The 26,601-nt window shown below is 44.2% G+C and overlaps 2 protein-coding genes across 5 annotated transcripts in view; one reads left to right on the top strand and one right to left on the bottom strand.

Annotated features, from left to right (window-relative positions):
* Window positions 1–1,922: 1,922 nt before the first annotated feature.
* On the bottom strand, window positions 1,923–20,161 carry Armt1 (acidic residue methyltransferase 1). Of its 3 annotated transcripts, none has more exons than XM_036169295.1 (5): window positions 19,913–20,161; window positions 16,531–16,636; window positions 12,721–12,965; window positions 6,829–6,991; window positions 1,923–3,615 (listed from the first exon to the last, which is right to left on the bottom strand). In XM_036169295.1, the coding sequence occupies exons 1-5, from the start codon at window positions 19,951–19,953 to the stop codon at window positions 2,851–2,853; spliced, it is 1,320 nt and encodes a 439-aa protein (XP_036025188.1). In that variant the 5' UTR covers window positions 19,954–20,161; the 3' UTR covers window positions 1,923–2,850. The 3 variants fall into 3 exon arrangements, with proteins under 3 accessions (XP_036025188.1, XP_036025187.1, XP_036025189.1); XM_036169294.1 differs by lacking the exon at window positions 19,913–20,161 and adding an exon at window positions 19,519–19,628; XM_036169296.1 differs by lacking the exon at window positions 16,531–16,636 and having other exon boundaries at window positions 19,913–19,969.
* Window positions 20,162–20,278: 117 nt separating this feature from the next.
* Rmnd1 (required for meiotic nuclear division 1 homolog) overlaps window positions 20,279–26,601 on the top strand; it is a 31,972-nt gene continuing 25,649 nt past the window's right edge. The window contains exon 1 of one of the 2 annotated variants that reach the window (XM_036168883.1): window positions 20,279–20,368. The gene's annotated coding sequence lies outside the window, so the exon portion shown is untranslated. Of the gene's footprint in view, window positions 20,404–26,601 lie in introns of both variants that reach the window. The other variant, XM_036168884.1, reaches the window with a different exon arrangement.

Below are 26,601 nucleotides of genomic sequence, written 5' to 3'. Positions count from 1 at the left end.
GAACTAGGAAATGGCCCTGGGACCTGCCCCTGACATCTCTGCACCTGTATAACTCTGGGTCTACAGCTCCCAAGGCCTATTCTGAGGCTATGATAAAACACTGACCAAAACCAGCTTGGAGAGGAAAGTAAAAATTTATCTGGCTTGCAAGCACAGCCCATCATCAAGAAAAAGTACAGGCAGGATCTTAGAGACAGGCACTGAAGCTGAACCCAGAGAGAAACACCGTTCCGGGTTTGCCCCTCCAATGTACTCAGCTTACCTTTTTTTAATACAACTCAGGACCACCTGCCCCAGGTGTGGCACTCCCTACAGTATGACAACATTTGAGGAAGTTCTGGTAGTCAACCAAAACATTCAAGCCACTATATGACCCAGGATCTACCCAGAAAACCTGAAACATCATTATCTGTCCGTCAGTGGTCATAGCAACAGCATCCTGAGCGAGGAAATGGAAACTCTGGGCCAGCCCACGACTGTCATCCCAGCACTTGGAAGGTGGAGACTCAGAGATCACTAGTTTACAACCAAGGCTGCATGGCGAGTTCAATGCCAACTTGGGCAATGTGAGACTCTATCTGAAACAAACGTATGAAAATAAGCAAGGGAGAAAGGAGAAAGCACGCTGATAGGCTAATAAAATGTGGTCTCACCTATACAATGGAGTATATATTCAGCTGTCAGGGGGCAGTACTGATGACATGCTACAGGGAATGGTCTTTTGAAAGAGGCCAATCACAAAAGGCCATGCATTTTATTTTATTGTCCTATTATATTAAATGCCCAGAATATGTAAATAAATACACAGAGGCAAAAAGATTAGTAGTTATCAATGATACTGGGTTTATTTTAGGGGTGATAAATGTTCTGAAGTCAATTGTAAAGGTGATTGCACATGCTTGTGAGTGTACTAAAATACTGTGCACTGCAACTAAATCATATTGAATTGTGTCAATAAAGCTGTTTTAAAAAGTAAAGTGGTAAGTGGGCATCTCAGTACATACCTGCACTCTTAGCACTTGGGAGGCTGAGGCCGGAGGATGAGTTTGAGACCAACCTGCACTACAGATAAGAGTTCTAGACTAAAGGTCAAGCATGGTGGGAAATGCCCTTTAATTCCACCTAGGAGGCAGAGGCAGGTAACTCTCTTGAGTTCAAGGCCAGCCTGGTCTACAGAGCAAATTCCAGGACAGTTAGGGCTACACAGAGAAACCCTGTCCCAAACAAACAAGAGAGTTCTAGGCCAACTTTGGCTATACAGTGTCAACATTAAGAAGTGGGAGGGAGGGGGAGGCCAGTCATTAGCTCCTGTCTGTAATCTCACTACTTGGGAGGCTGAGGCAGAAGGGTCAGAGTTCAAGGCCACCCTAGGCTACAGAATGAACTTGTCTCGAAAAATTAAGAAATAACAGGAAGGCACTGCTTCCTGCTTAGAATCTATAAGAACTCCATCTTGAACTTTCTCCCAGACAACCTTTGTTTTTTTCTTGCTCTGACTTCTTCGCTCTCCCTTGCAGGGGGTGGGGCTGAACCACTTTCTCAAACACTACAGTATGTGTTAATAAACCAGCTAGCAAAAATAGGGCATGCCAGAACAGCGCTTTGTAAAGTGTGGTATAAGACAGCTCCTGTCCCCGCCATGAACCATCCAGACACCTCCTTCTGAATGTCAATTCTGTACAGTTAGAACTTGCCGAGCATGTCAGTGACTTGATTCAAGCGGGCACACACGACCAAGAAGCAACCCAGCCCAGATGGCTTTAGAGACCTTGAAAAGAATCCACAGCCTGAGCAGGAGCAGAGTCCAACTTCACTTACATCATACCATCTCACAACTATGGGTAACCATCAAAATTCAGGTACAACGCAGATATCATCTGCAATCTTCTCTTTACTTGTCTCAAATAACAAAACCAGTGAGATTTCTCAGTAAAATTCATTTATTATTCCAGTACAAGAAAACATTTCCAGGTTTGTTTCCAATTAGTTTCCAAACAAAGTAGCATGAATTTGAAGACTCTGAGCATCTGAGGTGAGGAATACAACGTGTAATGTAAAGAATGAGCTCTGATTGGCAGTATCTAACACAACGCAAAACAAGCTCTTCCACCTGACACTCTTCTAGTACGGCAAACGGAAGCTGTTCATCTCGACACCTGTGTGCTGGTGACTTCCACGTGGAAATGGAAGAATGGAAACGCTCCTGCACTTGCACTTTGTCAAACACTGCTTTTCTTTTTCACAATGTCCAGTTTGTGCTTTGACCCACATCACAAGTCAATCAAAATACAAAGTCAGGCAAGAAAACAGGCTTTGAAAACTTAAGATGCATGCAAGAGAGCAGGCTGCAGTTCAGGTCTGAGGTAATTCTGTCTCTGTGGGTTCAAGCATCACGGACATGCCTCCCTACAGAGCTGTTACAAGGCCTGTGCTCAGTAGGCCATTAGTTCAAGAGCCAAAACCTAGTTAAATAATATGCAAGATTCTTAGAATATTCAATAATCATTCTGTTTAAGGAAGAAAAAAAAAACAGAATTAACTAACTTATAAAGCAGACTTCACTTTCATTTCTCATTCTTTGCAATTAAGAATGAGTTCATTAAAACCATTTAAAAGTATGCATTTAACTTGAAACAGTGATGAAAATTCCAGCAGAGTGTAACTAGCTTAAAACCCCATCTTCCCAAACCTGGCAATGGGGAACTGTTCCAAGGAAGTGTCATCTACAGTGTAAGGAAGTAATAGGAGCTGAGAAATAGGGTTCCCACGGCTGATGAGAAGCAGGACTAGATCCATGCACTGTTTTTTTCTGGAGCTGGAAGGAGATTAACCAGGGACTCCTGAGCAGAGTCAAAGTGGACCATCAAACTGAAATATTCCATACTTGCCAGTGGTCAGCCAGTGGGGATCAGAAGCCGAGAGCTGCTCGGCTTGCCCGGGCTGTAGACCAACCTGAAGCTCAGCCTTTAATGTTCTTATGCTACACAGAGGTGCAGGGTGGAAGCCACTCAGGGCCTGATGGAATGGAATGGTGAACTGCCACTTCCTGTCACTCATCAACTTCCTGTAATTCAAATCCCCCTTGAACAAAACAAGGCATGCCTTTTGTAGTTCAGCATACAAGTCAGGGGCGACCTGGGCCATTGCACAGTATGGGTGAGGCAGAGTCCAAAATATATGATCGTGGTAAATCCATCTACCCATCTTAACATAGTTTTCCCAGTCAGCACCACAGGTGGACATGGATTCCTGATTACTACTCTTCATACGTTCGACTGTCCAATTAAAGTCACGCACCGTAACGTCAGATACAAACCACGGAATAGTTTTTCCGTGAAAATGAATCTCAGTGGCTAACTCAGAGGATAACAAGAAATCAGCGAAGACTAGATCTGTAACAAGTTCAAACCCAGAGTTATCCAGAACAAAATCTACTCTAACTACAGGTATTTTTGCTGTTTTCTTGCATTTACTAAGCAATGTCCAAAGAGATTCTGTATCATTTATCAGAATGAATGGTTTTAGGCCTTCCAAAGAGTCAATTACACTGGTCTTCTGGGAACTGCTTTCTCCACCTGACAGAGACAAGTCACACTTATTCCCCCAGAGAGAGATCTGAAATGGAAAGGGAAAAAAAAGGTCATTACTCTTTCATAACCAACAGAAACTCCACTGTACAGGAAGGCCAACCCAAATATTCATAATAGTTCTACAAAATTCTTAAAATGTTCACCAGATTTACATTTTCTCCAATGACACAAATGTATTTACATGATACTATATTTTTTCCTTTTTTTTTTTTTTTTGGAGCTGAGGATCGAACCCAGGGCCTTGGCGCTTGCTTGCTAGGCAAGCGCTCTACCAATGAGCTGAATCCCCAGCCCCGATACTATATTTAATAAGGTAAAAACAATGATGTTGGGGTTGGGGATTTAGCTCAGTGGAAGAGCGCTTGCCTAGCAAGCACAAGACCCTGGGTTCGATCCTCAGCTCAAAAAAAAAAAAAAAAAAGTTTTAATGAATATATTTTACTAAAATATTAATTTAAGTAAATATTAGTACCCACGTTAATTAAGATACACAGGTGTTAAAATACCATCAGATGCTGTGAGAAAGAGGGTCAGAATTTATTCTATAATTGGAAATCAAGAGAAAAAGCAAAGCTCTTTTCTTCTCCACATCTCCAAAAAGCTTCTTTGTACTAATTATATAACTGCAGGAGGGCGTGTCTGAGAACTGAAAAATCTTAGGAGGAGGGCATGTCTGAGAATGAGTGGACCATCTGAGGAGAAGGGCGTGTCTGAGACACAGCTCTTTTGTTTGTTTGCTAACGGAAACTGGCCACAGAGACTCTCAAGACTCAACCCTTATGGAAGAGATGTTTACCACAGGCCCAATATAGTCATTTGCTTATTATTTAGCTACATACTGAAGTAATGCTCATTTTTAGAAAATGAAATGTAATCCTGTGTTTTTTAAGCTACAAAATTCCCTGTCCAGGACTGCAGGCTCGGAGTCAGATGTGTGTTCAAACTACAACATCTTTGACTACAGATCAGCAGCAATTAAGGTCTCTAAGGTTCAGATTCTGTAACAGAAATGAGAATAGAGCCCTCTGCCCTCCTGAGGACTGGTGTAATGTGCACCACAGTACACCAAAGTCTTGGCTATAGAAGCATTCAGTAAAGTGGTCAGGGTGGACCTCAGGGTTACAACACTTGCCTGACACATTTGAGGGCCTGCGTTCAACCCCAGCATAGCCATAAAAAAACATGTGCCACAGGGTCTCTGTAATAACCACCAGCTCTAGGGGTTAGATGCAAAGTCACCACAGGCAACATGAAAATGTTAACTGTTCCAATAAAACTTTGTTTAAAAAATTACCCAAGGGGCTACAGAAATGGCTCAGCAGCAAACAGCACTGGCTGTTCAATCATGAGGACCCAAGTTCAATTCCCAGCACTTGTATAACAAGCTCAGAGTCCACAAATACCTAACTCCAGCTATGAGCAATTGGCACTATTGCATAACATAGTGTATTATATACACTCACTCATAAATATTATCCAGAGAAACTCCACTCTCATATACACACACACAAGATATATAGATTCTGAATATTCCCAGAATATATATTCTCTGAATATATATGTATATATATGTGTGTGTGTGTGTGTATGTGTATTCTGAATATATAATGTGTGTGTGTGTGTGTGTGTGTGTGTGTGTGTGTGTGTGTGTGTGTATTCTGAAATAGGTTTTCACTATATAGCCCTAGCTGGCCTACAAAGCTCCTCCTGCCTCTGCCTTCCAAATGCTGGAATTAAAGGTGTGCACCACCATGCCTGACTATAATTCTTTTTGGTTTTTCGAGACAGGGTTTCTCTGTGTAGCTTTGGAGCCTGTCCTGGAACTCACTCTATAGACCAGGCTGGCCTCGAACCCACAGAGATCCACCTGCCTCTGCTTCCTGAGTGCTGGGATTAAAGGTGTGTGTCACCACCACCCAGCTTTATAATTCTTAAAATTAGGAAAATGCCTAGGTATGGTGGTATGTGGCTATAATCCCAGCTACTTTAGAGGAGGCTCAAACAAAATACTGTGTACACTCAAAAAAAAAAAAAAAAAGTCTACACTAAGGGGTCCAAGGCCAGCCTGAACAGCATGGAAGGCCCTGTCTCAATTAATTAATTAATTAAATGAAGTTAAATGAAAAGCTAAAATTGGGATGATATATATTCAACAAAGAGCATCGTTTTTAAAAAAGATCAATTGATGATTTTTTTTTAAGGCATAGGCTAAAATAAAACCTAAGATGGGGCTGGCGAGACGGCTCAAGAGGTGACAGATGGCATTTGCCACCAAGCCTGGTGCCCTGATTCAGTCCCTAGCACCCAGAGTGGAGGAGGGCCAAGCCCTGCAATTGGTTCTCTGACCTCCACATGCGCACTGTGGTGAGCACGTGGTGCCCCAGACATAAATGCAAAGATCCAAAGTCCAGTGGCATGTGTGACAGTGTCTCCAGCTGGGAGGAGGCCTTGTGGCCCTGCACATGCCCTTCGTCCCATCTCAGGTCCCCATCTCAGGTCCCTCAGAATCGCAAGTCCTCGGCTAAGAGTGGTGACACACCTGTAATCTCAAGCACTTGAGGGGCTGAGGCAGGGGGACTGCTGTGAGCTTGAGGCTAGTCTGCAATACATGAGTTACATGTGAGTGCTACAGAGTGAGACTCTGTCTCAAAACATGAAAGAAAAAAATAATTATGGGTGCTAGGGCAGCAAAGATGGCCATTTTTTTTTTTTTTCTGTGACCCTGTATCTAGGAAAGCACTCGGCATAATAGGTCCAAAATTATTTATGTCAACAGTCACAAAGCTGTGAGCCTTGAAAACAGATCGCTGCTCCTTGTGAACCAGAACAACTTCAGACTTCCCTTAGGACATCAATCTATGTCCTAATGCTAGCCTTCTCTAAGGAGGGCAGGGGCAATGTGGACAACAGCCAAATCAGAGGCCAGCAGATGGCTAACTCCGTCCCCTTTAGGGTTTGGTCTGCTTATGGGACAAAGGACATAGGAAAGAGAACTATCTCCTGAAAGAGTGTGTGTGCTGTAAAGAGTAATGAGCTGGTGTGGTGCTCTCTTTGTTTTAGTATTCAGAAAGACAAAACGTCAAATAAAAGAAACAAAATAAATAAAAGAAAAGTAGCCAAAAAAGAGATCGTAATACTGCTGTTACTGATGTATAAATATCTGTAAACAAACAGATATTTGTATAAACTAATGCCCATTGCACTGTTTGCAGCCCGACTAGAGAACCCACTCGGATACCTGCAGAAGTTTAAAAAACTCATCCTTTAGCTGGTTCTCACTGAGGTCTTTGGCTGGTTTCAACTGCTGCAAGTGCAAACACAGAGAATTGATGGACTCCTGGGACTCAAAGAAGTTCTTATCTTTGCTTTCTTTAAATACGTCGAAGTCATGGATTGGTGGACTGAGGGAGGAGAAAAACAGAAGCATTTATGTGAGTCCTTACCTTCTAAAAGACAAGCAACAACAAAACCCCTCACTTGGATGAGTGCTGTTCCTTAACGGGAAGAACGGATTGCCATCTCAGCGACCAGCACTGACAGACGCCAGACACAGCGCAGACAACTCAGTCACACAAACAAATCTCATGGCTGGCGGTGCACACCTTTAGTCCTGGTACACCAGAGGCAAAGGCAGTTGGAGCTCTGAGTTCAAGGCTAGCCTTGGTGTGCGAAGCAAATTCCAGGCCAACTAGAGTTACAGAGTGAGACCTCATCTCAAAGAAAACAAAACAAAACTCAAATTCAAATAAACTATTTTGCTAGAACTAGCTAGCCATTGTAGTGACTGTCCACAATCATTTACCCGTCAGACACAGCGGGGTTCGAGAAACGAGATCACAGGTAACTATGTTAGCTCAATATCCTTTCATGCCCTATATGGAGGGCTCCTGATAGCATAGTGATCACCCCGAGCTCGAGCCAGAGCACTTGGAAAACACAATCAGTACCCTCATAAACACCAGCAGGACAACAAGTGGATCATTTGGGCACAAAGTTGGGGTGTGTCAAATTTTACTCCCCAGTTACTTCTGACCTAAGGGGAAGTTTCTGTTGAGGCTCTGTCACTTTCATGGGAAGTTATGTGAACACATAACTAACAAGATATAGTAAGTACTAATATGATAGTCATTAGGGAATTGAAGACATCCTGAATAACTGATGTTTACAATTAGCGACATTCTTCATAGGCCATCCATGTTAGGATAAAAACAATATAGGGCTTATGGAATGAGGGGTTTTTTTGTTTGTCTGACTGATTTTGGGTTTTTTGTTTGTTTGTTTTTTTTGAGACAGGGTTTCTCTGTGTAACAGCTCTGGCTGTCCTGGAACTTGCTCTATAGACCAGGCTGGCCTCGAACTCACAGAGATCCACCTGCCTCTGCCTTCCAAGTGCTGGGATTAAAGGTATATGCCACCACCACCCGACTTGATTTTATTTTTGAGACAGGTTCCCACTCATATTCCAGGCTGGCCTAGAACTCATGGCAATCCTCCTGCTTCAACTTGCAGAGTGCTGGGATTACAGGCATAAGCCACTGTAGTAGGGAAGATTTTTTTGTTTTTGTTTTTGTTTTTTTTTTTTTTTAGTGACATACCAAGCGAAGGCTGCTCTTTCTGAGCAGCAGTGTGGGAAGAAGCCACACCTCTACTCCAAGGGCGCTGCCATTGCCAAAGCACTCTGGAGCTCCTCTTTGGGAGCCTTCTTCAGAACCTGTGGCACATTATTAAACACCCCGTCAGTGACAGCGTATCTCTTGACAGTTTACTCTCAGCAACAAGCGAAAGTCACTCAGTGGCCGGGCGGTGGTGCATGCCTTTAGTCCTAGCACTCAGAGGCAGGTGGATCTCTGTGCGTTTGAGGCCAGCCTGATCTACAGAGCAAGTTCCAGAATGGCCAGGGCTACACAGAGAAACCCTGTCTCGAAAACTAGGGGGCTGGAGAGATGGCTCAGGAGTTAAAAGCAATGGCTGCTCTTCCAGAGGATCCAGGTTCCATTCCCAGCACCCACATGGCAGCTCACAGCTGTCTGTAACTCCAGTTCTAGGAGATCTGACACCCTCATACAGATGCACATAAAATAAAGTTAAATAAATTAAAAAAAAATAATAACAAAATGAATTTTCCTTTTTGAGGACTGGAAATGGGCTCTGAAATAAATTCCAAAGAATTCAAACATATTTTTAGCAACTGACAGCGTTACTGAAATCAGTCAGTCCCTTGAGGTGATTTAAAAGAACAGAGGCCATCTGGATGCATGAGTTCAAATGTGGGGGGCAGCTAACAAAAGTCCACAGACCCCATGAGGCATGTGACCACAAACCAAGAATGGTTAACAGCTAAGCGCAAGAGAAGCAGTTGGACAGAGGAGCCTACACCCACAGGCCCAGTGCTCAGAAGGCGGAGACAGGAGGATTCCCTTGAATCTGGTGGCCAACCTGGAATTCATAGTGAATCCTAGGACAGCCAGCACCATCTTAAAAGAAAAAGGAAGGGAGAGAGTGAGGGAAGTATGCTTGTGCTGACTTTATGACACACAGAACTGGAAGCTTGGGGTCCACAGCAAAATTTGTACTGGAGTACCTGCTGACATGCCCACTATGGCTGCTAACGCATCATGGTGGCCAAGTTGAGTCCCTGTGACAGCTACCGTTTGGTCACAAAGCTAAAATACTATCTAGCCCTCCACAGAAAAGTCTGGCAACCCATGTTTTTAAATTAACAGTCACTCATTAAAGTCACAGCTCATGTATGAACATGCATCATTGCTCATGCTTAAGAGAGCAAATGTCACATCGATATGTTTAGTTTCTTATTACTTCAGAATCTAGTGGAGCTGTATATGGACATGTGCTCTCAGCCAACAACACACATAAGTATATTCCCAACAGAAACACACATATATGTTCATCAACAACATGGCAGAACCGGGCAGCTGAGATAGGGCTCAGTGGTTGAGAGCACTGGTTACTCTTCCAGAGGACCCGGGTTCAATTCTGAGCGCCCATGTGTAACTCCAGTTCAAGGGATCTGAGGCGCTCTTCTGGCCTCTGTGAGAACTAGCCACACAAGCGGTGCACAGACACATATGCAGACAAAACATGCATACATACCAAATCAAATAAAATGTATCTAAAAAAATATACATAGTATGGGGGCTGGAGAGATGGCTCAGCAGTTAAGAGCACTGGCTGCTCTCCCAGAAGACCTGGGTTCAATTCCCAGCGCACACATGGTGGCTCACAACTGTGTATAACTTCAGTTCCAGGGGATCTGATACCTTCACACCAATGCACGTAAAATAGTTAAACAAATTATTATATATATATATATAGGTGTGTGTGTGTGTGTGTGTGTGTGTGTGTATTTAAAAGATATATAAGGTTAAGTTATACACACATGTTTGTAGCTTTGTTCTTCATAAAAATCTCAAACTGGATGAATCTCATCAATTCAACTGGAAGAAGCCTGCATAAACATCTATGTTATAGTGTTTAATTTAAAGAAAACTTAGCAGCCAGGTTTGGTGGCACACCTGTAATCCCAGCACTTGGGAGGCCGAGACAGGAGGACTGTGATTTTGAGCCAGCCTGGACTATGTTCAAGGACAGTGAGGCCATGTCTCAGGAGGGAAAAAAGATAACATGATCAATTAATAAATAGCCTGAAAGTAAGCAAAACTAACACAGGTCAGAGAGCTGTCTCTGAAAGATGAAACAAAGTTCTAAAATGTATCTGTCTGACAAAACCAATAAATTCCTATTTTTAAAACTATAAAACTTAAGAGAGAAAAAAAATCCTAGACTCAAGGTTATATTATTTCCTAAAATAACTTTATTTTATAATTTGTGCTGACTTGGTTCATTTCTTCCTTTCTTTCTCTCTTCTTTTCTTTCCTTCAACAGGTTTCCCAGTCAAGGGTAGCCTGGAACTTACTGTATAACCCAGACTGTTCTCAGACAGACATTCTTCTTGCCTCTGTTTGCCAAGAGCTACAATTACAGGCATGAGCTGTCATCTACACTTGGATCAATTACTTCAAATCATCCTATGCTGTGTTTAAAAACAAGTACTAATGGATTCCTCTTACATCAAACTTGTATTTCTGGAACCTGTAAAACTGAAAAGACAATTCACATCACCTCCTCTTTTGCACTGTGAACCGATGTAAAAAAAGGAAACAGAATACATGATCTATGAAAAGACTTTTTGGAAAATATGGCATTAGACTTTTTTTTCCCTAATCTAGCCTTTAAAAACAAAATACGGGGCTGGAGAGATGGCTCAGTGGTTAAGAGCACTGACTGCTCTTCCAGAGTCGAGTTCAATTCCCAGCACCTACATGGTGGCTCACAACCACCTGTAGTGAGATCTGGTGCCCTCTTCTGGCCTGCAAGGACACATGCAGACAGAACACTGTAAACTTAATAAATAAAAATAAATCTTTAAAACAAACAGATAAAAACAAAATACCAGGACTAGAGAAATACAGTGGTTAAGAGCACTTCCTGTTCTTGCAGAGGACCCAGGCTCTGTTCCCAGCACCCACATCAGGTGACTTACAACTTCCTGTCAGTCCAGTTCCAGGGGATCTGACACCCTCCAGCCTCTGCTGGCACCAGTGTGCAAGTAGTGCACACACATACCCATGCAAGTAGTACACATACATACACACTCAAGTAGTGCATATACACACAAGTAGTAAGCACACACACATACCCTCAAGTAGTGTACACACATATACACTGGCAAGTAGTACATACACACACATACACACTTAAGTACCACATATACACATACAAGCATACACACACACACAGTGCATATACACACATACACATGCAAGTAGTCCATATAAACACACACAAACATGCAAGCAGTGCATATATATACACACAACACACACAAGTAGCACAGACACACACATAAACATGCACACACAGAAGTAGTGTATGGAACAAAGATTAAGACAGTATGTGACAAGAATCCCTGTTCTGGCGATTCCTTATACAGAGTAAATTCTGATATATTATTTGTAATGGTTTATACGGATTGTCAACTTAATTGGATCTCCAATCACCTTGGAGGCATCTCTCTGCACATGTCTGTAAGAGATGATCTAGATCAGGTCAACTGAGCTGGGCAGACCCATCCTAAATGTGGGCAGCACCAGCCCTAGGCTGCACAAAAAGGAGAAGCGAGCTGAGCTCCAGCTCTCCTAACTCTCTGCTCCCGGCTGCAGACTGGACCGGCTGCCCACACTGCCCACACTGCCACCACGCCTTCCCTGCCATGATGGAATGCACCCTGTGTACTGAAGCCAGATGGTACCTTCCTCTTCAGCTGCTTCCTGCCAAGCCCTCAGCCACAACGAGAGAAGTAACTAAGCACGTCATTGTTATAAAGCATTTGCTTTCCTTGTTCTACCTTAATTTAAAAAAAAAAGGGTCCCACTATGCAGTCCTGGTTGGCCGGGAACTCACTCTGTAAACCAGGCTGGCCTTGAACTCACAGAGATCCACAACTCTGCCTCTGCAGTGTTGATTAAAGGCATGCACCACGACACCCAGCTCCATCTTAAATTATTTTATGTAATCATCTCACATTAACATTTTTTTTACTTAGGAAGCACAATTTGTTCTTACTGTAGAAGTCTTTTGTAAGAATATTTAAGGCTGGGTGAGAAGGTGTAAGAGAACTGAATCCTATAAGATGTCCGACCTCCACATGCATGCATGGTATGATGGTATGTGTGCCCAGACAGACAGACAGACAGACACAGACAGACACAGACAGACACAGACACAGACACACACACACACACACACACACATACACATACACACCTTTAGTAAGATCATGTTGTTCAACCATCTGTGGAATGTCCAGACAGTATTGTTACTATTTGTTAAATTGTTCTTTTCTTTACATTTACTTATTTATTTATTGAGAGGTGCACACAGGACATGGTATGCCTATGGAACTCAGGTCAGAGGACAACTTTCCAGAGTCAGTTCTCTCCTGCCATCATGTGGGTCCCTCCCTTTTGGCAACAAGCCCCTTACCTGCTGAGCTATCTTGCTGAGCCCTGCTGAACTATTAGAAAATGACCATCGATTACTAAACACTTGCCTCTGGATGACAGCTTCATGAATCCTCCGATACATGTAGCACTCTGCAAACAACCATGGCGAGAAGAACCAGCGTAGCTCCCCATCGCCTTCACTTAAAAGACTCCGCTGATATTCCAGGTACTGGTTCCATAAGTCAGTGTCGATGTATTTATCAACCAAGGGGATAATTGGTTTATCTGTCTGTAATTCATTCCGTAACTTCGAAAGAAGAGAGATGGCTTTCTTTTCAGCTTCCACTCCTTCCTGTGAAAGTACAGAGGGACGAAGAAAAAGTTCTGCTGAGTACACACATATGTGCATATTCCTTCAAGGGGGGGATATCTTTACAGACCTAAAGTGTTGTAAACCTGCATTTTTCCTTTTATATGATCTTACAGACATTACACTTTGCCTTTTCTTCGCTCTTAGCCTTGGCATGACTTCACAACCTTCCTTACTTAGTCTCTAAGATATGGCCTCTGAGTTTTCACAAGGCTGACCCAAGCACGGGGGAAGGGAACCACTAGCAGCCCCTGGACCTTTCCCACCTGCACACCCTCCCACTGACATGACTAGACGGAAACCTGGACTCCCTGAGCCCCTCCTGGCGGCTCTCCAGTCAATGTCTCGACTCTGTGACACATCAGAGAGGAGACACATGTTGGGATCACAATACAGTGCCTCAAACTCTACACCAGCAAGATGTATGTCTCGTGGAAAACAAGACAGAGCTGAAGCAGAGCACTCCTATAATCCCAGCACTTAGGAGGCTGAGACACAGGGATCAAAGGACAAAGACCAACATGGCTGTATAGTCTGAGGCCAGCCTGGGTTAAGAAGAGAAAAAAGGCCGGGCGGCGGTAGTGCACGCCTTTAATCCCAGCACTCGGGAGGCAGAGGCAGGTGGATCTCTGAGTTCAAGGCCAGCCTAGGCTACCAAGTGAGTCCCAGGAAAGTTGGAGGGGAAAAAAAAAGCTACACAGAGAAACCCTGTCTCAGGAAAAAAAAAAAAAAAAAAAAAAAGAAGAGGAAAAAGTCATCAAGCTGAACTGAGGGTTTCTATAACATCTTTTCTCTTTTTTTGTTTTTTGAGACAGGGTTTCTCTGTGTAGCTTTGCGCCTTTCCTGGAACTCGCTTTGGAGACCAGGCTGGCCTCGAACTCAGAGATCCACCTGACTCTGCCTCCTGAGTGCTGGGATTAAAGGTGTGTGCCACCACCACCTGGCTTCTATAACATCATTATTAGGGGGTCCCCATCGTTTCAATCCTAACACCTGGGCAGTCTGTCCTCACTCCCCTCCTCCCTCTGCTCAGAACGGCAGCCAGTGCTCCATGCATGCTTGGCAGGCACTCAACCAGACATTACACACACACCCAAATCTTTTTTGTTTTATCAAGTAGGATCAAAACTCTGGTCCTCATGATGACGGAGCAAGTGTTCTTAATCAGTGAGCCATCTCTCTAGGACATCCTCCCATGCTAAAGAGGAACTTGCCACCTGCATGTCTCTACCCTAAGGTCACTAATTTGAACTGATTATTTAAGGACAAGTTATTGAGATTGTGTTTGTTTGCTTGGAGACAGTGTCAGTATGTAGCTCTGGGTGACCTGAAATTCATCACATGGCCCAGACTAGTCTTGAACTCACAGAGATCCACATGCCTCTGCCTTCCATGTACTGAGATTAAAGACATGCAACACTACACCTGGGCCCCAGTTGAGACTTGCATAGGGTTGTAAGCATCATTGTTGTGGAATATTTTTTTACACTGTGTGAAAATATGTCACTGTGATGAGTTTAATAAAAAGCTAAACGGCCAATAGCTAGGCAGGATTCTGAGGGCAGAGAGAACACTAAGAAGAAAAAAGGAGATGTGGAGAGTTACCGGTCAGACATGGGGGGAAGCAGGAAAGCAGTATGGGCATTACAGAGTCAAGTAATAAAGCCACAAGACAGTAAATTAATAGAAATGAGTTAATTTAAGTTAGAAGAGCTAGTTAGAAACAAGACTAAGCTATCAGCTGAGCTTTCATAATTAATAAGAAGTCTCTGTGTGGTTATTTGTGAGCTGGCAGGCGGGACAGAAAAATCCACCTATAAATGGCACCTCACATCTGTAAACCAAGCATCCAAGACAAATAAGGCCTGGAGCCATCCCCAAGAGACACACCGTCTACCCAATCAGGTAGTCTAGAGGGATGGGCTTTTGAGAATCAAATAAGGGACATGATTCCCTGGAAAACATGGTATTGCTCAGAGAGCCAAAGGAGAGTCTAAAAGTATGGGATCCCTGAAGAGGTGACAGGAAGGGGTGACTCTACTCATGCCAGTGTTTTAAGAATGTCCTGCCCCCAGCACAGCAAAATGGGATAGGGCTGCAAGGACAACAGGCAATGTTTCCTCATGCTTAACCAGAGCCATATTTGGCCACCTGCTCACAATGAGCACAGAGGCCAAAGCCAAAGACTAAGACGCTGTGACCCACTACTATATTTCAGTCACTCTAGTAGAAAAAAATCAAATTATGAAAGACTTATGAGTGGCTGGAGAGATGGCTCAGAGGTTAAGAGCACCGACTGCTCTTCCAGAGGTCCTGAGTTCAATTCCCAGCACCCACATGGTGGCTCACAACCATCTGTAATGAGATCTGACACCCTCTTCTGTGTACATAATAAATAAATAAATCTTTAAAAAAAAAAAAGACTTATGGCAATTTGTGCTTAAGTAAATGAGCCAAGGTTTAAGCAAAGCACCTAAATTTGGCTCATTTATACTTAAGTAAATATGTACATCCATCAAAACAAAGTTGCAAGTATGTGATAAAGCACTGGGAACATTCATCGGCCCAAATGTCAGTGTCCAAGATGAGCTGGATATCAGCAATAAAGAATGATAGGCAGTGGGATATGGTGATGTAAGCCTTGGACCCTAGCCAGGAAACAGGCAGAAGAATCCAAGTTCAAGGCCAGACTAAATGAAATAGTCTCAAGAGGGAAGGAAAAAACAAAAGATGATCTTGTATTATTCCAGAATGTGTTCAGAAAGAAATCCAACACTGGGGCTGGAGAGGTGGCTCAGGGGTCAGGGGTCAAGAGAGAAATCCAACACTGTTGAAAAGGAGGGGAAGGGAGAGGAAGCGAGGGGCCCCCAATTCACTCTCTAGCAGTGTATAATCTGTGTGGTGGCCCATGCTTGTAGTCCAAACTTTCAATATCTTTATATACTCGGAACCTTGTCTCAAAAGAGAAAGACAGGAAGGAAGAAGGCGGTCAGGTATAGTGTGCACAGCCTCCTAGAGCATACTGAACAACCCAAAGATTACTGGATTCCTAGTTTTAAAGGCTTTTATTGACAGTAACGCGATTATTTAGGTTTTTTCCTCACCTGTTGATTGAACAGGCAAGGTGACTTTCATAGTCTTAGTCTACTCCAATCAGCAAATCTTTCATGAATTTAATCAGGCCGTGTCAATCAATCATAATTCACATAGCCCTTCACTGGGAGTTTTGCATTTGTGGGACTCAAGATCCCAAATTAGAAATGCAAGTGCTGTAATACAGATAGGTCTGAAATCTAAACAGGCTCTTCAGAAAAGTCAACAACTTCATTTAAAACAGAAAACAAGAGGTCCACCAAGGTTCCGTGAGACTAAACTGTTAGCACACAGCATGTTTAAACCAGAGGCTGCTGCCCTACCTCAACATACAGAAAAGCAGGGAAATATTTGTGCCACATATGAATCTTTACATGAAAGCTGAGACCTTCCATGAACACTGTTATTCTCATGAGGAAATAACACAAAACTAAAGCTGAGACATAATTCTTACCTCTCCATGTTTTTCAAAAAATTCACTTTTATGTCGATGCAATGTATCAATAGCCTTGGTTAAGATCTGAGGTGTTCTGTCCTTAATTGTAAGATATGCAAATGACCTAGGAAAGAGAGTCACATATGACACTAACATCACAAAGTCATATATGCAGCTTGAATACTAGAAGACATGCCCAATTTTAGTTTCTGGAACTCAAATTCAAATTCTTGAATTCAAATTTCATTGTATTAACTATTAAAGGCAAACCAGTTTTACCTGCTTTATAAAGAGCTATGGGGCTGGGAATGTAACTCAGTGCTCATCCTGCATGAATGCATGACTAAAGGTCCAGCACAGGATAGGACACAGTGGCGCATCACTGTGACCTTAGAGGCAGGAGGATCAGTAGTTCAAGGCCATCCTGGAATACATAAGACCAGTCTGGAAAGGAGGGAGGGAAGGAGTGAGGAAGGGAGGGAGGAAGGGAGGGAGGGAAGACAAGCAGCTACAAAGACAGACAGACAGAAAGACACAAGAAAACCTGAAAATCTCTCTAATATCATGGCAGCTAAGCAGACTGGGACATCAGGTTCTGCCCCAGAACTCTGTTTAATCATCTTCTTTCTATTCTACTCACTTTCTTTTCCTAAATCAGAAACTATTTCAACAATGTGTAAGTTCAAAAAAGGATTGGCCTTGCAATCAAACAGGCTCTGCTCCCAGGTCTCTCAGTAAGGGATATCATCAACTTAGAAAGATGAAAAGGGAAATGGGTGTGAAGTGCCTGTGGTTGCTGGTGGGCTGGGAGAGCAGAGCAGCAAGGAGTACTCAGAATCTGTTTCTCTCTTATCTAATTATTCCCCTAAAGGTTTTCCTCACTGTCTTCTCTACACACAGAACTATTACCGACCCTAAACAAATAAATGCATGCTAGTCTCTCCCTTCTGCTGAACAAGTAGAGACTTCACCCAAGTGTCTAAGAACGAAGCAAGATGGAGCTGAGGAAAACCTAGTCTTGCACCAAAATACAAAGACATTTTGACCAGACATTGAAGAAACCACAAGATTGACATAATTTTTTTTCTTTAAGGACATGCAATCCCATTTTTGTCATTTTTTAATTGTGTGTGTGTGTGGAGGGGGCTATGTACACGTCTGCTGGGGCCGGAGGCCTAAAGCTAGAGTTACAGGTAGTTGTGAACCACCAGACCTGGGTTCTGGGAACCAAACCTCTGGGTCCCATGCAAGAGCAGGACTCACTCCTGATGGCTGAGCCCTCTGCCTGGCTCCTGAAACATTAACTATTTAACTGGGTACGATGCTTAGCTGATCAGTTTCTCTGCCCAAATCATCTCCACTGAATTTAAATGATTATTTTCTGCAAACTCAAGTGCCTTATTCTGGCTTTTAAACTATTGGGCTTAAGCATTTCTTCAGAAGGTTTCCTCGAATGATAACTGTGAAACCTTTAAGAATTAAAAAAAAAAAAAAAAAATGCAAAATCACATTTGGACTCTGTGAGGCTTTGCGGAGCTTCGAACCTGCTTCTTACTCCTAGGACTAGAAGTGAATGTTTAGCAATCGGCAATACTGTCAAAGGTGATGGGGAGAGTGACCTGATCAACACTTGGATTTTCTAGGGCAGCAGAAACAAAAAGAGGCAGTCCTTTCTTGGGATGACTGGAAAGCCTTATTTTTCCTTCTCTGGCCCCACACCACCACCACCAAGTCCTGCTCGCCTCTAGTGAGATAGCTGGCTTAGGATGAAGCCAGGAGGCTCCTGGAGGCAGGATTCCCCAAACAATGCCAGCTCGATTCTGGAGGCACGGGCACGTCCCTCTGGCTGCAATCTACTGTTTCCTAGCAAGGCCACACCTAAGCATCTTGAAGAAACCATTCCAAGAGCTGGTGAGATGGCTCAGTAGCGGACGGTATTTGCCACCAAGCATGACCACCTGAGTTCCATCCCCGGAACCCACACAGTAGGAGAAAGCAGACTCCATACACATGTTGTCCTCTGACCTCCACTACTAGGTGATGTCAAAGGTGAATGCCACCCTCTCCACACACATGAAATCAATTAAATTATTTAAAAATAAAGTATTTCATCCAGGCAGTGGTGGTGTACACCTTTAATCGCAGCACTGGGGAGGCAGAGGCAGGCGGACCTCTGAGTTTGAGGCCAGTCTGGTCTATATATACAGTGAGTTCCAGGACAGCCAGAGCTGTTAAACAGAGAAAACCTGTCTCAAGAAACCAAAACAATTCAATAAATAAATAAATAAAGATAAAGTATTTCAAATATGAATTGAGCCTGGTATGGTGGCTCACCTCTAATACCAGCCCTTGAGGTGGAGGCAGAATTATCTGGAGTTCGAGGTTATCCTCTACTACACAATTCAATAGTTCAGTGTCAAGAAAACCAAATTAAAAAAAAAAAAATGGCTATTTAACCAATGCAAATGGATATTGTATTATTTTTGTGCTTATTTATAACTTTGCTCTCAAAGCCAAGGATACTGCAATTCCCCTTTGTCCACAGGTTTGCTTCCCCAGGGGCCACTAGACTAGTTTAAAAACATTGCAAGTTGAAAAATTCCAACAGTTAATGTATACGTTTTAAGTAACTTTAATCACCACATTTAATTGTTCCATTTTGCTATTAGCCGTTTTTGTTCAAATATAGTGCTCAACATAAGCTTCATAAGATGTATAAGAAAAAAACAACACTGTAAATATGAGAATTTTGCTAGTGAATTACTTCTGATATTTATTTGGGGGTCCAGGGAGATGGTTCAGCGGGTAAAAGCACTTGGTAAACCTGGCCGCCTGAGTTCTAAATCCCCTGAACTCCTTTGCAGGTGAAAGAAGAAAAAAAAAAAGGTCAAATGCCATCGCGAATAATAGCACGCGCGCGCGCGCGCACACACACACACACACACACACACACACACACACACACGCATTCAAAAAGGTTGTTGAGAGTATTAGTTTGACCCATACCAGAAGTACACATATCTCAGTAGGTGATTCCTTAATTTGAGCATCCGCAGCTACGCCTCCTCGCTCGTTGGAGACAGGCTTTCCCTAAGGTATTCCAGGGGGCCCCTTGAACTCACTAGTAGAGCAAGCCGGCCTCAACTCGCCGCAATCCCCCTGCCTCAGGTTCCCAAGCGCTGGCAATACGTGACAGCAAGGAAGAAGCTAACACAGCGGATCCAGGTCCTGGCGCTGGCCGAGTGCAGCGTGCCGGCTCCTTCCTACCCAAGGAGGGACTCGAACTCCCAGCATCACAGAGTCGGGAGCCCACAACGGTCCACAGCTTCCCCACCCAACCCGGCTTTTTCCTCAGAAGTGCGGAAGAGGAAAAAAATTTAAAAAAACAAGCGAGACGCACCCTACTTCCTGAGCGGAGAGAAACGCCGGGGGCTCGGCCATCGCCGGCGACACGCGACACGCGCCGGCGTCACCGGGGGTTCAACAGTCGGCGCCGCCAGCACCAGGAAAGGAGCGTTGGGGCTTTAAAAAAAAAAAAAAAGAAAAGAAAAGAAAAAGCGCTTTTGAATTCAAAAACTTTATTCGGTGCCCCGGCCAGGGACAGAGCACGGGACGCAAGAGCCTTCCGGCTACGCGAGCGGAAGCCCGAGAGGACCGGAGGCGCCAGCCCGCTCAGCGGAAGAGGGCAGCGCGGAGAGGTCACGTGTTCGGACAGTCACGTGGCCCGGCTGCCCGGCCTGAAGCTGACTGCCAGTGCGCCTGCGCCGCAGCGGGGCGGGGCCGAGTGTGTTTCCGCTAAGGCTCCTGCGGCGGCAGCGTGCGCGCGGGGCTCTGCGGTCCTCCTCTCTGCGCCCAGGTCAGTGCTTCGCGCTTCCCCAGCCCGGGAGGCAGGTGAGGCGGTGTGGGCTTCGGCCGGGGCCCGCAGGTGTTAGCCGGGAGTCGAAGCACCTAGGACAAAACACTCCCGACCCCTGGTTGGGATCAGGGCGTTCATTAGTGGTAGCGGCCAAGGTGCATGAAGTCACCCCTGAGCTTAGGAATCGGAAGACGTGCTCGCAAAGGTCAGCACCACTTTGCCCATGGAATCGAACGGGGATGCAACCGCTTTCCTCATTGATAGTATGCTGGATCTCATACATGTATACAATGTGTTTTGATCATGTCCACCACCATCCCCAATCGTCCTCTGGAATTCTTCCTAGGCCTACGCCTCTCCCGTGCCCCCTCCCAACTTAGTGGCTTTTATATAAAACACTGAGCCCAATTAGTGCTGTCCTCAGGCCCACGGGCAGATTATTCTTAAAGGTAAGTGCCCAATAAGGGTAGCTGCCTTGTGTTTCATTTTAAAAATGTAGTTGACACCTGTGCCCTAGGACACTATTATCACTGAACACAAGGTACAAACACAGAAACCTGTTCGAGGAGAGACAAAAATCTCCTTTATTGCCTTCAGGTATCATTGTTACCTAATATGCATTACATTGATTTGCCACATTTACTGTTTGCCATTCCCAGTAGAGGGATATTTGCCCATTTTCAGCTGTATTAGGAGCTAGCATAATGCCTGGCATATGGTAAGAACCTAGTTCATAACCGTTGTATGAATTAATAAAAACACAAGGTATGTAAGTGATGTTAAATGCGATGAGAAAGTAGAAAATGGAGAGGGAACGGGTGGGTGTTAGTTAGGTGTATTAAGTTGAGGACTTGAAGCAAAGATCTGAAGGAGACTAGGGAGGGACCTTTGCAAATCTTTGGGAGGAGAGCCTGAAGTGTGAAGACCCAGAGATGCCCAGGGGGCCTAGAGCAGACTCAGCAAAGGGACGAGCTATAAGAGAATGCCACAGTGATGCAAAAGGCTGGAAATACAAGTTCTGCAGGGTGTCTTAGGGCGACAGCTTTTATTGTTAACGTAAAGCCATCTTCAAATTTAACCCTGGAAAAAAGACATGGTTCTAGTTAAGGTCCCAGAATTTTGCTAGAGTCCATTGTGAATAATCTATAGGAGTCCGAGAACGGAAGCTGGAGGACCAACGTGCCATAAAAAGCTGCCTGAAGAGAAACAGCTCAGGGGAGGAAGAGTTTGCTACTCAGCTACAGTCTGGCAGATGAGGCATGGAGGCAGGAGCTGGTCACATTCCTTGGCAGCTAGAAAGCATAGTAATCAAAGCTGGCATAGGTCTTCTTGCCTCCGTTAACTTACTCTACGAAGTCTCACAGACATAGTCAAGGGTGCGTCCCTATGGGGATTCTGAATCTCATCACCTCAACCATCATAAACAGGTAAAGGGCGATTATAATGATTGGTGGGAAAGACAGAAACTTGGGCCAGATGGTAGAAGAATTCGTGTGGAGTACCAGTCAGAAAAGGCCAGTCAGATTTACTGACAGATTGAGCCTGGGGACTGAGCCGTTAAAGGGAATTCCAGGTTTCCGGCTTAGCAGCTCTGAGGATATGATTGGCACATGAACGGGGAAGGGCGTGGTTTGAATGGTTTGGGGGAAGAGTCTGGATTGGATGTTCAGTTTTTGACCAGGTTACATTTTTTGGTGCTCAGAGTGATTTAGAGATAAATATGTGCTACTCATCCGTGATAGTGTATAAAACCATGGGGTCGGCCAAGGACACCGAGAGACTGACTAGGAAGACAAATGAGTGGCCCAGACACTGAGTCCTGATGGATCACATTCTTGAATGGAAGAGGAAAACAGTCAGTGTGATAGTCCAGAAGCCAAATGAAAAGGTGCTTCAAGGAGTAGGGAGTGAGTTCCAGGGGATCCAGTGCCTTCTTCTGACCTCCACGGGCACCAGGTGTGCACGTAATGCACAGATACATGCAGGCAAACACTTATGCCCATAAAGATAATAACAATTTTCAAAGAGGGCAGATGGATCAATGGGCACAGCAGCAATGGGTTGTAGGGTGATGATGGCTGACAGTTCATCTTGTAGAACTTTTGATTTCTATTTTGTTAGTGAAAGAGGAAGTGAGGTCATCATTGAGAATGAGAAACTAGGAAGAGACCTGAAGGTTCGAGGAGAGGGGGGCCAGTAGAATATAGCAGGTCTATGGTCATGAGCAGCATAGAAGACCCACCGGAAGAGAGTGGCCCTGGCTGGAGAGTGAGATGGGAAATGGTTAGTTGACATCACAGTGAGCTGCAAAAGTGTAGGCACAGCCGGGCGGTGGTGGTGCATGCCTTTAATCCCAGCACTTGGGAGGCAGAGCCAGGCGGATCTCTGAGTTCAAGTCCAGACTGGTCTACAAAGTGAGATCCAGGACAGGCTCCAAAGCTACACAGAGAAACCCTGTCTCGAGGGAAAAAAAAAAAAAAAAAAGAGTGTAGGCACAAATTCAGTGAGGTGAATTGCTGTAGAATATGATTTGAAGATGTGTTACATTTGTTTATGCTGTGGAACGTGTGTTTAATGATGCAAAGATGTGTTTTATATTGCATTCGTTTAACTCTGTGAAGCTGTGTACCTTTCTAAAACACCTGATGGTCTAATAAAGAGCTGAACAGCTAATAGAGAGGCAGGAGAAAGGCTAGGCGGGGCTGGAGGGCAGAGAGAGTAAATAGGAGAAGTATGGGGAAGGAGAAGAGCAACAAGAGGTGGAGAGGAGGATGTCGGGCCCAGCCACCCAGCTGCACAGCCAGCCGCCGAGTAAGAGTGAAAGAAAGATATCCAGAAATAAGAAAAGGAAAAAGCCCAGGGGCAAAGAGGTAGATGGGCTAAGTCAAGAGAAGCTGGTAGAAATTAGCCAAGCTAAGGCCAGGCATTCATAAGTAAGAAAAGGCCTCTGTGTGTTTATGTGGGAGCTGGGTTGCAGGCCCCCCCAGAAGAGTAGAAAAAACAACCAACAACAGTGATCCGTGTTCGTTTGGGCTTGAGGATATGTCATATGGCTCTGGAAGACGGAGGGAGGCAGGGGTCCCTGTGAATGCGAGGGATTGGAAGAGTAGGCCTGGAGCGTTAGCTGCGTGTGAAGGAAGCGGAGGGAGGAAAGACTGAAAGCCATAGGTCCTGCTGAGGTGGGAGAGTTGTCGGCTTTGGGTAGTAGAAGGAATGGACTGGAGAGATGGGAGGCCGAGTCTGAGGAGTGACAGGTGTAAAGTCGGGAACATGGCCACGCTTACAGAACACATCAGGGAGACCTTAAGCTTTTTAGACTCTGCATCGGTAAGAGAAAAATTAGCTTCAATAACATAACCCCTTCTTACAGGGGTTTTACAGGTAACTAAGGTAGTGGTAAGAAGATGATTCTTGAAATAAGGAAAGCCTGGGTGACTTGTTTTCATTTAGAGATGGGGGCGGGGGAGTTCACAGACACATGCCACAGCGTGTGAAGGTCAGTCAGAGGGCAACCCTCAGGATCCAATTCTCTCTTACCCTGTGGGGTTTGGGGATTGAACTTGGGCCATGGGGCTTAACAGCAGGCATGTTTACCCACTGAACCACTGAAGTTTGCCCAGGCAGCGTCCTTTGGCCTGTAGACTTCAGTGTCCCCATGTGGGAAATGTCCTCCTGGGCCACTGTGATGTAAAACAGCATTGAAAATGTAGAAGGTACTGGAACATCATGACTGAGTTTTTCCACTGTTTTCCTTCACCCATTAGAGACATGTTTCTGAATCACACACCTGACCACGTGATTCCCTTATTTCAAAGCCCAGGCTTCCCCACCTGTGGAACCTGTAGGATCATTTAATGTGACATTTAGTATCTGGCCACCTTTTCATCCTTATCTCCTGCCGCTCACTTCTCCCTCAGCTGAAGTCATAGCCTGTTTGTTAGATAAATAATACTGTGTACCTGGCCTGTTTGCTTTGCTGATCTCTCTCCCTTTTCATGAACCATTGCAAATATCACCCCTGAGTATGGCACACTCCTCACTCCAGGGCCTCCCTTGTCAAGACCACATAGCATTCTATACGTCATAGTGAATTATAAAGTCTCAATGACATGGATGCTTGTATCTTTGGCACCTAATTTTTAAAAAATGTTATCATCACTTACTGTAGGTTTGCTTTTAAAAGAACGTGCTATTTTATATTGTACGGGGGTGCGGGGGAATCACACCTAACAGCCCATTTCCTTCGGGCTGTGTGTGTGTGCTTGCCTGTCTAATATGCCTGACCCCACTGCTTACACCTAGCACCGGACTGAATGGCACCTTCCCCCTTAAAAGATGGAAGCCATGTCAGTCTTCCTGGGAGCTCTTCCTGTAGAACTGAGTGAGCTCTTTTGTTTGCTTGGTGTGTTGGACTCAGCTCCATGGTTTGGGCTCTTCATGGCATTATGATGAAAAGGAAAAAATGCGGGCTAGAGAGATGGCTCAGAGGTTAAGAGGACCGGGGTTCAATTCCCAGCAACCACATGTTGGCTCACAACCATCTAGAGTGGGATCTGATCCCTTCTTCTGGCATAAAGTCATACATGCAGATAGAGCACTTATATACATAAAATAAATAAATAAATCTTTTAAAAAGAAAGAGAGAGAAAGAAAGAAAGAAAGAAAGAAAGAAAGAAAGAAAGAAAGAAAGAAAGAAAGAAAGGGAAAGGAAAAAATGCCCGTCTTCTCCAAGGGCTAGAATATGTTGGCAGGGGTACTTGGCCTTGGATGCACCCATGGCCTCGCTCCGCTGGTTTATGTTTTGTTGGTTGGTTGGTTTGGTTTGGTTTTTTGACCTCAGTCTGTAGACCAAGCTGGCCTCAAACTCACAGAGATCCTCCTGCCTCTGCCTCCTGAGTAGTTGATGTTTTAATTATAAAGGTTGAAAAAGGAATGTGTAAGTACGGATTGGTGTGTGTGTGTGTGTATGTATGTGTGTATGCATATATGTGGTATGGGGAGTGTTGGTTTTGTTTGGAGTTTTTTGTTTGGTTGGTTGGTTTTTGTTTTTAAGAAAAGGTCTCCATATGTATCTCTTGACTGGTTTGGAACTCAATTATATAGAGCAGGCTAACCTTGAACTCACCTGCCTCTGCCTCCCAAGTCCTGGAACTAAAGACATGTACCATCACACCCAGCTGTTTTTAAATATTTGATATTACAAAATGATGAAAAGTTTCCATACCTTTTTCTTTTTTAACATCTTTGTTATTGAGAGTAGATTTATAATGTAATTTTTTTTTAATTTAACTTTATTTTATGTGCACTGGTGTGAAGGTGTCAGATCCCCTGGAACTGGAGTTATAGACAGTTGTGAGCTGCCATGTGGGTGCTGGGAATTGAAGGTCCTCTGGAAGAGCAGTCAGTGACCTTAACCGCTGAGCCATTTTTCCAGCCCTGATTTATAATTTTATAATCTTCCAGAAAGAGGCCAAATAATGACTAAATAGAAAAAAAGGGAGAGAGAGAGAGAGAGAGAGAGAGAGAGAGAGAGTGAGTCTTTTGCGAGACTGAGAAAACCAGGACTTCATTTATCATAAATAAATACTCTACCACCAAACTATGGCCTTAGCCATATATGTACATATATATGTATGTATATGTAGCATGAATCTTAAAAGTTCTTATTAGTAAGATCAAACCCAGAGCCAAGTATTGGCGTGAATGCCAGGAGATCAGAGAAACAGAACAAACCACAGCTACCTCACTTTGCCAATTTCTCAGCTGATCCTGTTTCCTCAGACTGGATGCCTCTCAGCTCGTCCTCACGCCTTAAATACTTTCTGCTTCCTGCCATCACTTCCTGGGATTAAAGGCTTTTGTTACCACGCCTGGCTTTCTAGTGTGGCTTTGAACTCACAGAGATCCAGATGGATCTCTGCCATTGGAATGCTAAAATTAAAGGTGTGTGTGTGTGTGTGTGTGTGTGTGTGTGTGTGTGTGTGTGTTGCCATTTTCTGACCTCTACATCTGTCTAGTGGCTGTTCTGTTCTCTGACCCCAGATAAGTTTATTAGGGTGCACAATATTTGGGGAACACAATATCTACACACACACACACACACACACACACACACGATTATGTTCAGATACTTTTGTTTTACAATTTTTGTCAGTGTTTTGCTGGCATCTATGTTTGTACACCTTGTGCATGTCAGAAGAGGGCACAGTAGGTGGTGGTGAGCCACCATATAG

This window comes from Onychomys torridus, chromosome 19 (genome assembly GCF_903995425.1).
Source record: "Onychomys torridus chromosome 19, mOncTor1.1, whole genome shotgun sequence".
NCBI classification, from domain to species: domain Eukaryota; kingdom Metazoa; phylum Chordata; class Mammalia; order Rodentia; family Cricetidae; genus Onychomys; species Onychomys torridus.
This window is presented reverse-complemented; position numbering and strand designations above follow the sequence as displayed.

What these genes read in the sequence shown, in the direction of transcription:
- Armt1 (XM_036169294.1), bottom strand. Translation starts at nt 19,562, where the DNA reads ATGCTCAAATTAAGGAATCACCTACTGAGATATGTGTACTTCTG. An exon ending in CTGAGATATGTGTACTTCTG is followed by an intron (nt 16,637 to 19,518) that starts GTATGGGTCAAA and finishes TCTCTTTCCTAG; the next exon opens with GTCATTTGCATATCTTACAA. An exon ending in AGTTTTTTAAACTTCTGCAG is followed by an intron (nt 3,616 to 6,828) that starts GTATCCGAGTGG and finishes TTTCCATTTCAG; the next exon opens with ATCTCTCTCTGGGGGAATAA.